The sequence below is a fragment of the Camellia sinensis genome, chromosome 9 (genome assembly GCF_055761805.1).
Source record: "Camellia sinensis isolate YWXY chromosome 9, ASM5576180v1, whole genome shotgun sequence".
NCBI classification, from domain to species: Eukaryota; Viridiplantae; Streptophyta; class Magnoliopsida; order Ericales; family Theaceae; genus Camellia; species Camellia sinensis.
In genome coordinates this window covers 55,125,909-55,136,094 of record NC_138969.1, presented here as the reverse complement: position 1 = coordinate 55,136,094, position 10,186 = coordinate 55,125,909, and the positions used below count along the sequence as shown (strand labels likewise).

Sequence of the window (10,186 nt, the reverse complement as noted above, 5' to 3'; positions counted from 1 at the left end):
AATCCTCTTTTCAATACTTATCTATTACATCTCCATCTATCATTTTCCACTTTTGTGTCTAGTTTTTCCAATTTCTCTTGGACTTGTGATTCATCTTGCATTGAACTCCATTTTCTCATATCTACAATTTTGAATAAAAGTACCAGGATATGTATTAGCGTCGGTGATATGGTTATATATCGACCGATATCAACGAATAACAGACAATATTGGCTGATATATCAACCAATACGATACGCAACGGTTGATATTTAAAACCTTTCTCATAGCTGAATTAGATTTGTGGGAACCTTTTAGATGGCAATTGGACAATTATATTCTTATAGGAAACAATCATGCCCTTCACATATTTCTCAAACTTATAAACATTCATCTAATGTTATAGGAAGTAATGAACAAGAGCATTTCTGATGTGCTGTGAATGCTCTAATACAAAGAGAAGTTCAAAATCAACAATAACAGAGGAAGTAATGCAAGGAAATTAAGATACTTATCGGCCCCTCCAGCTAGTGAACGGTGGAATTGGTCCCTCGGATTAGTCGGTCCAACGGCTGGATACCGAGTCATAAAAAAGCATGATTTCACAATTGATACTAATTGAAATTCAAAAGAAAAATTGCAAGTATAGAATGCCAACAATGGGGTTATGGCAAGAGAAAATTCAAGCCGATCCCTTGAGTTTCTTAGCAATGCCAGCAATGTACTTTCCTTGGTAGAAAGCTTGCTCGAGTTCAAGCTCCGAAGGCTGCCTCGAGCCATCCCCGGCAAACGTTCCAGCTCCATAAGGGCTACCACCCTTCACCTTCTCCATTTCGAACATGCCGGCTCCAAATGTGTAGCCAATAGGCACAAAGATCATTCCGTGGTGAACAAGCTGAGTAATGGCTGTTAATCTGTGTGGTATAAGAAATTTCATAAGATGAGTCCTTTTTCATTTCTGAATTTCAAATTGTACGATGAATGAGAATGTGAAATTTCTTTGAAAGATTAGAACTTACGCTGTAGTCTCTTGACCACCACCTTGAGATCCGGTGCTGTAGAAGATGCCTGCGGGCTTTCCAGCAAGCTGTTGAGTTTTCCATAGACCTCCGGTTGAATCCAAAAATGCTTTGAATTGGGCAGCCATCATTCCAAATCTAGTGGGGAAGCCAAAAATAAGCCCATCTGCCTCTGCAAGCTCGTTGGGTGTAATGACCGGCGCATCACCCTTTGGTGGTGCGTTCATCTTTGCTAGAACCTCATCAGGCAATGTTTCCGACACCTGGTATTCCATTTGGTCACATATATACATAATCACGGAACTTGTTTCCAATTACAGAGTCTTAAGCTGTGTTTGGATCTAAGATTTGAGGAGGGATTTGGACAGGAAAAGAAAAAGAAAAGGGAAATGTGACAAAAATTTATCTGGGTAATCAACATTGTTCTGAAACAAGATCTCTCCATCCAAACTATCTAACAAGCAATGTTTTCTCTAATAGTCATTTAATAAATAATAAAAAACTATAGTAATAATAATTTGTTTACTTAATTAAAACATTGTTGACAAAACTAAGTGATGAATGCAGAGAAAAGCACAGACTAACCATAGTTTCCGACATCTGTTCAATTTCGCCACCAATGTAAATAAGCATGGAACTTCATTCTAATTTACAGTCTTGCTTTGCATGATAATCTTTTGGTGCTGTCTAGAACTATATCTAGGTAATCAACATTGTTCTATACTTCTTTTTCAACAACAAAATTTTAACATGTCTGAAAATTTTGACAACAAAAGTTTAAGAACTCGTGAAGGTGTTAGCATACAGAGAAAATTAGCACAGTCCCTATGCAATAATGATATGCACAAATCAAGAAATGATCCATGATCTATTCACTCAAACTGTGAAATGTTTTCTCTAACAATCATTTAAAGAAATTTAAAAGAACACAAACTAAAACATAGTTGACTAGGCTAACAGATGAATACAAAGAAAAGCACAGACCTGCCATAGTTTAGTCTCAACTCCTTCAACAGAAGCAGCTCCTTTCTTTATCTCTTCTGCGAGTCTTTCGACATGTCCGTACATCGAGTAGTAACTACATCAACAATAAAATGCATATCTTCATTAACCCATAGTGTATAAAAAAAAAAAAAAAAAAATAGCAAAATAGATCAAACCAACAGTAGAAAACAACAAATTTACGCGATATCCTATTTGAAATAATAATTGGAGAAAGTGAGAGAAGATAGAGATGAGCAAATGGAGAGAGAGAGAGAGAGGCACAATTGTTTCTATGAATTGTACATGTTTATTACACAAAGAAGGCACTCTATTTATAGAGGATGCCTTGAATGTTTGAACAATTAAATAACTAACATAATGCTACACTAACATAATGCTACACTACACTAACATAATGCTACACCAACATAATGCTACACTACACTAACAAACACAATGATGATACACTAATATACACTAACATAATGCTACACTAACATAATGCTACACTACACTAACAAACACAATGATGATACACTAATATACACTAACATCACTAACATAATGCTACACTACACTAACAAACACAATGATGATACACTAATATACACTAACATCCCCCCGCAAACTCAAGGAGGGAAAGCATCAACCAAGTTGAGTTTGGAAACAAGATCATTGAAGCGGCCAGGAGGATGAGCCTTAGTGAAGATATCAGCGGGTTGATCGACGGAAGCGATAGGGAGAAGACGAACAGTACCACAGGTAACATGCTGGCGAATGAAATGACAATCAATCTCAATATGTTTGGTGCGATCATGAAAAACATCATTGTGAGCAATCTGAATGGCACTCTGATTGTCACAATAGAGAGGGGTAGGATCAGAAGAAGAAACACCCATATCAGCAAGGAGCCAGCGAAGCCAGAGAAGTTCCTGAGTAGTATCAGCAAGAGCTCGGTATTCAGCTTCGGTGCTAGAGCGGGCAGTGAGGGATTGTTTTTTGCTACGCCAAGCAAGAAGAGAGTCCCCTAAGAAGAAGCAGAATCCCGTGGTGGAGCGTCGATCCGTAGGATCCCCAGCCCAATCAGCATCGGAAAAGGCACGCAGTTCAAGAGAGGAGGAAGCAGAGAAGTGAAGACCATGGAACAGAGTGCCTTTGAGGTATCGAAGGATGCGGAGTAGAGCAGTATAGTGGGGAGTGCGAGGAGCCGACATGTACTGACTGACAATGTGAACAGCATAGGCAATGTCAGGACGAGTTACTGTGAGATAGACAAGGCTGCCGACGAGTTGGCGATAAAGAGTAGCATCAGAGAGAAGAGTCCCATCGAGAGGAGTGAGACGAATCTGAGGATCAACTGGAGTAGAGGTAGTTTTGCAATCAGTCAGACCAGCACGAGCCAGAAGATCGGATGCATATTTGGCCTGGGACAAATATGAACCAGTAGAATCATGAGAGACTTCAAGGCCTAAGAAGTAGTTAAGAGTACCAAGGTCCTTCATCTCAAACTGGCGGTGGAGAAACTGTTTGAGGTGGAGAATACCAGCTTCATCATTACCAGTGATAATCATATCATCCACATACAGAAGAAGAAGAGTGGTACCATGAGAAGTAGTCCGGATAAAAAGAGCAGAGTCATAGGAGCTAGAGGTGAACCCAAAATCATGAATGGTAGAACTGAACGTAGCAAACCAAGCACGAGGTGCTTGCTTGAGGCCATAGAGAGCACGTTGTAGTTTGCAAACCTGATGAGGGGGAAAAGTGGACCCAGGTGGAGGTTGCATGTAGACCTCCTCAATAAGATGACCATTGAGGAAAGCATTTTTGACATCCATCTGAAAGAGCCCCCAGTGGCGAGCAGCAGCAACAGCAAGTAAACTGCGAACAGAGGTTAGCCGAGCAACAGGAGAGAATGTCTCCTCATAATCAATACCATATTCCTGGTTGAAACCCTTGGCAACAAGACGAGCTTTGTAGCGTTCAATAGAGCCATCAGAATGTGTTTTGATTTTGTAAACCCATTTGCAGCCAATGGCAGTCTTGCCAGGAGGAAGATCAACAAGATCCCAAGTATGAGCTTTGTCCAAGGCCTGTAGTTCATCGGTCATAGCTTGCTGCCAAAGAGGATTAGTACAAGCCTCACGATAGGAGGTAGGTTCATAAGTAGAGAAGGCAGCAGACCCAACAATATAATCACGAAGATGGATAGGAGGTTGAGTTACCCGGCGTGGTCGACCTGTAGGAGGATCGGTGGGAGGAAGAACCGGTGGAGAAGGAGGTGTGGCAATAAGAGGTAGACCTTCAGGGAGAGCAGGCTGGACAGGATCAGGAGTGAGCAAGGGCGTCTCGATGGAGGAGGAACCTGTATCAAAATCAGCAGAGAAAAGATCTACAGAAGGATTAGTAAACAGTACAGTAGTGGAGAGTGCGGGCAAGTGAAAAGAGGATAGCGAGGAAAACATTTGGTGCTCCCAGAAAACGACATGGCGGGAGATACGAAGACGTTTAGAGAGAGGATCCCAACAGCGAAAGCCTTTATGTTCAATTCCATACCCAAGAAAGCAACAAAGACGAGAACGAGGTTCAAGCTTGGTGTGTTCATGGGATTGAAGTAGAACAAAGCAGGCAGAGCCAAAAACCCGGAGATTGGCGTAAGGAGGGGGAGTGCCATGCAGACGTTCAAAGGGAGTTTGATTATGGATGACAGGAGAAGGAGCACAGTTGATAGTGTAAACAGCAGTGAGGGCAGCTTCCCCCCAAAAGTTTTCAGGGCAGGAAGAAGAAAGAAGAAGGGCGCGAGTAGTGTCAAGAATATGCCTATGTTTCCGTTCAGCACGGCCATTTTGCTGGGACGTGCCAGCACAAGAACGATGAGGCAGTGTACCATGATGCTGAAGAAAGGAAAGGAAATCAGAATCCCGATATTCCATAGCATTGTCAGAGCGAAAAATTTTGATGGTTTTGGAGAATTGGGTGTGGACCATTTGGGCAAATCTATAATAAATGTGTTTAAGTTCAGACCTAGTTTTCATGAGAAAAAGCCAAGTAAACCGGGAAAAATCATCAATAAAGACAACAAAATAGCGGGATCCCCCCATAGTAGTAGTAGGGGAGGGCCCCCAAATATCGGAATGGATAAGATCAAAAGGTGCAAGGGAAACTGAAGTACTTTTATTAAATGATAAAGCAGGTTGTTTGGCAAGTTGACAGGGGATACAATCGAAATTATCGGGAATTACATGACCCAACTGTCCACTAGAAACCAAAGACCGTAAGCGATTAACAGAAATATGCCCTAAACGACAATGCCAAAGATGAAAGGGAGATAATGAGGAAGTAGATGTAGGAGCAGCAATCGGAGGAGAGGCAGGAACATGAAGGTGAATGAGTTCATAGAGACGTCCATGCTTACGGCCGATCCCAATAGTCTGCCCCGTCTGAGGGTCCTGTACCAAACAATCAGTAGCAGAAAATGTGACAGTTAGACCAAGTTCACATAATTGACCAATGGAAATAAGGTTTAAGGTAAGAGCAGGGATATGATAAACTTGAGGGATAGATAAAGAATAGGTGGAAACAGTACCAACATGACGGACAGACATGAGGGAACCATCAGCAGTATGTATTGAGGGAATATGAGGAGATGAAGAGAAGGAAGAAAAGATAGTAGAACTGGAGGTCATATGATTACAACAGGCAGAGTCAAAATACCAAGAAGAGTTACCTGGGATTACAGACAAAGCAGTAGGAGGAGGTGTACCAGATGGGGAGAGAAGTTGTTTGAGCATGGCCTCTACATCCGTTGGAGAAAAGCGAGGGGTAGACGGAGCAGACGACTCAGAGAACCCCGCAGAGGTGACAGCATCAGTGTGGGGAGACTGATTCCCGGAAGCAGCAGCAGCAGTGGGATGAGGCTGATTCCTAGAAGCAGTAGTAGCAGTGTGATGAGACTGATTCCCGGAACGATGAAAGCTTCCCCAGGCAGAGCCACCGCGAGAGGAGTGGCTATTGGACGATGATCGGGATGGATTGCGAAAACAATCCTGTTGCAGATGACCAGGACCAAGTTTGTTGCAGTAGCGGCAGGATCTGACGGGGCAATTGACCAGGAGATGGGTTGAAGGAAGACCCCGATTCTGACAATAGAGGCAAGTAGTGGTCCGTGGGGTAAATGATGGCCGGTACGAAGGAGTGGCCAGAACAGAGTCCACATGATGAGTTTGAAAAGTACCGAGACGCGTCTCCTCTGATAGCAACTCAGAAATTGCTTGTTCAAGAGTGGGCAATGGATGGCGATGAAGCAGAGAGGCACGTACGGGCTCAAAGGAGGAAGTAAGAGCCATAAGAAAATGCACCAACCTTTGCTGGTTGCGATAGATAGTAAATAAAACAGCATCTTCAGGGGTATACCAAGTTGGTTCTGAAAGAGCAAGCTGATCCCAAACAGAGTACATTTGAGAAAGGAAGTCATTAATGGACTGAGTGGATTCTTGGCGCATGCGATGAAGTTGGTTCTGAAGTTGATATTGGTGGGCAAGACCAGTAGTCTGGTATCGAAAATAGCCAGGAAAGGTATGCTGGACAGAGATGATGTCAGCAAATATGTCAGCGGCGCACGTTAGCAGGAAGTGGCGGTGCACGGTAGCGGTAGGCGCAGACGCGGTGCACGGTAGCGGATTCGGCGCACGCGGGTGCACAGTAATGAAACGGCGCACGAGAGGCGCACAGTAGCAGGCGCGGCGTACGGGAGAGGCAGGGCTGACGTCAGCCGCGGGTCGTGTGGGCGCGTGTAGGCGCGTGTCGGAAGGGAGAAACAACGGATGGCGCGTGCGGGCGCGTGTGAGAGTAGTGGCGGAAATGATGACGCGCAGTGGACACTGGCGGCGCGTGTGGGCCCGTGAAAGGTTTTCTGAGGCCGGGCTTGGTGCCGTTGGAATCGTGAGGAAATTCCGAGTGGTTTGATGTAGTGCCGCTGTGGATGGGACTAAACACCAAAATCGCAAATTGCCAGAAATGTAACACTGTGCTCTGATACCATGAAATAATAATTGGAGAAAGTGAGAGAAGATAGAGATGAGCAAATGGAGAGAGAGAGAGAGAGGCACAATTGTTTCTATGAATTGTACATGTTTATTACACAAAGAAGGCACTCTATTTATAGAGGATGCCTTGAATGTTTGAACAATTAAATAACTAACATAATGCTACACTAACATAATGCTACACTACACTAACATAATGCTACACCAACATAATGCTACACTACACTAACAAACACAATGATGATACACTAATATACACTAACATAATGCTACACTAACATAATGCTACACTACACTAACAAACACAATGATGATACACTAATATACACTAACACTATTAATAGCTTTAATTTCCAAGTACAGCCACAGTTGATTAAGTTTTACTACTGAATATTGATAGGAAGATTACCATGAGGCATAGCATAAAGTGCATCACTATAAAGACATATACCAACATCATATCCACTTTCGAGGGAAAGAAAAAAAATGATCTGACATGGAAAATAACCAAATGGACAATAGCTACCACAAATTGGGTCCTAGGCATCAACCACAACCGAGTGTCTAGAAACAAATCTTTTGCACCACTCATATCCATTTCTTCTCTCTCTGTCTCTCTGTTCTAGTTTCTACTATTGATCCATCACAAATGAAGATCCAACATGTAGCTAAGAATAATATATTTTGGAATTTTTCTGTTATTTATCTGAAAGACTAGTAATTTTTTTTTTTTTACTTTTTCTAAAAACCAATTGGGGCTTACCCAGTTGCAAAACTCTTGCACTTTACTAAGAGGTCAAGGTTCGAGTATCCTTTTATTCAGTTTACGGACTCTAATGTACCAATATATAATATATACACTAGCGGTGTGTGCATAGATTACAAATTTTGATACGAATCTGAATTTTATTAGTTATAGGAGGCTTTGAACTGAATAGTTACAGCATACAGAGCAGTTACATGAGGGTATTTTAAAAAAATTAAAAGAACGTGACATCTATACCAAGTGTGTATATATATAATTCTGAATTAATAAATTAAGTTGAGATCTCTATTTTTGGAGCTACCAAATGTTCAATTGAACATTTACCAAATGACTAACAAAAATGTTCAAATGAGTTCTTTAGATTTAATATATCTGAGTCAAAACTATAGAAAATCAAGAAGATTAAATGGAGAACACTAATGAAAACAATACTTCTTTTTTTAACTTCCAAACTAATTTTAGAATTGTTCACACTGTCATTTCCACATGACTAGTCAACAGAAAAAAGAAAAAAAAAATCAAAAAAATGCAAATCACAGATCCATTTATCATAAAAAGAGTCTCATATAACACAAAACAAGAATGAAAAGTGCTATACACAATCAAATATATGCATATATATATATATATATATAGAGAGAGAGAGAGAGAGAGAGAGAGGGAGAGAGAGAGAAGCATACACAATATAGACTTTGGTGGCCATTGGAAGAGTGTTCTGTTTCTCACTCTACAAGCTTTAGTTTGGTGAGTTCAATGTTAGACAGAAGATTTCATGAAGGAAGAGAGGGAAGACTTTTCTCTATTTATAGTGCAAGTGAATATTAATCAAAAGCTCTGCCTTTGTTCTTTGTTAGTTAAGTGCTTTGAAATAATCATAATTAATGGTCCAATTTCATAATTAGTGGGGTCACCTTCAAATTAAAAAAAGAAAAAGAAAAGAAATTAGGCATAAAATGGAGTGTTGATGTCATGCCCATCATCATTATGGTCATAATACTGGCTTTTTGTTTGTCAAAATAAAAAATAATCAGATTCTATTTCGACTTGGCAAACTCTTAATTATCATGTTTTCATAAATAATGGGATTAATTACATTTTACTCCAAATAGTACATTTATACCATTTAATTATAAAAATCGTACAAATATCCCATTTTGAAAGGTAAAAGTAAAATAAATTTTTAAACTTGAGCAATCGAAATGTATAACATTAACACTGAAAAGGGCACTATAATATTAATAATATTTAATAATAATTGAAAGAAAATATAATGAACACTAAGGGTTGTTTTTATTTAATTCACATTTAATTTTTTATTAGGTGATTGCTATATAACATAGTCACTCAATCATATAGCGATAAGTTACTGATTCACATACGGACGAAAATTTAAACCCATACTCTTGATAGGCTTTGTCCATACTTAAAAAGCTCATTCTAACAATTATATATATTATCATCCGAATAACTGATTTTGAGAAGAGTGCAGCCTGGACTTTAGAGCTTAGGTTAGAGTTGTTACAATTGGGACCCCCAAGGCAGTTCCTCTCACATGCTATTTTGGGGGTTTGCCAATATATCAAAATAAACAGCTTGTAACTTGGGAACTGGGATTGGTGGTTGCGCGTAAAGCATAACGTAACAGTTGTTATGTGTTTGATGAGGAGTGCGGATCCTCTGCCGAGTTACCTGTAGGGCTTCTTACAGGGTAGTCAAAACGATTTGATAAGATTCATTTCAGGTTTTATTTGGATAGTCATTTACTTTTTTTAGTGTACATTTTGTAAAAAATTAAATTACTCTGATATCGGATCAATTTAATTTTAAAGATATATGTCATACACGATGTAACTTACAAAAAAATGTATCAGATCATAAAAGTGGGATAAAAAATAGATTCCATCAACTGCATAATAATGAACTATTATATTTCACGCACAACAGCTACTTCGATTCTTTTTAACTTGTAAGAAGGAGAAATTATTACATAGCTCCACTACACTATGGGTCCACTATACTATGGGCTGTGTAGGAAAATGGGTTGATGATTTTTTGATTAAAATAGTTAATAAAAATAAAATAAATTAAAATAGTTAATAAGACAAAATATTATATTCAAATTATAATCATTTTATTTTTTTCTTTTACAACGATTAAATCAACTACACAAAAAGGTCAACTATCATCACAAACACAATTTTTTTAGCTAAGTTAAAATAGTTAAATAGTCAAAAAATCAACTAAAACAGTCAAGTTCTCAAACAAGCCTTATGTAGCTGTATGTTTATTTATTTGAATTTTTTGATTTATTTATTTATTATTAAACAAGCATACACTTAGCCTTTGTTTGGCATGTGAGTTTGAGGGGTTATCAAGCTAAAATAGTCACAAAAAAA

General features: G+C 39.5%; 1 protein-coding gene across 1 annotated transcript; it reads right to left on the bottom strand.

Annotated features, from left to right (window-relative positions):
• Nucleotides 1–349: 349 nt before the first annotated feature.
• On the bottom strand, nucleotides 350–8,655 carry LOC114309867 (putative NAD(P)H dehydrogenase (quinone) FQR1-like 1). Its single transcript, XM_028255736.2, has 4 exons — nucleotides 8,471–8,655; nucleotides 1,983–2,076; nucleotides 999–1,261; nucleotides 350–893 (listed from the first exon to the last, which is right to left on the bottom strand). The coding sequence occupies exons 1-4, from the start codon at nucleotides 8,491–8,493 to the stop codon at nucleotides 662–664; spliced, it is 612 nt and encodes a 203-aa protein (XP_028111537.2). The 5' UTR covers nucleotides 8,494–8,655; the 3' UTR covers nucleotides 350–661.
• Nucleotides 8,656–10,186: the final 1,531 nt, after the last annotated feature.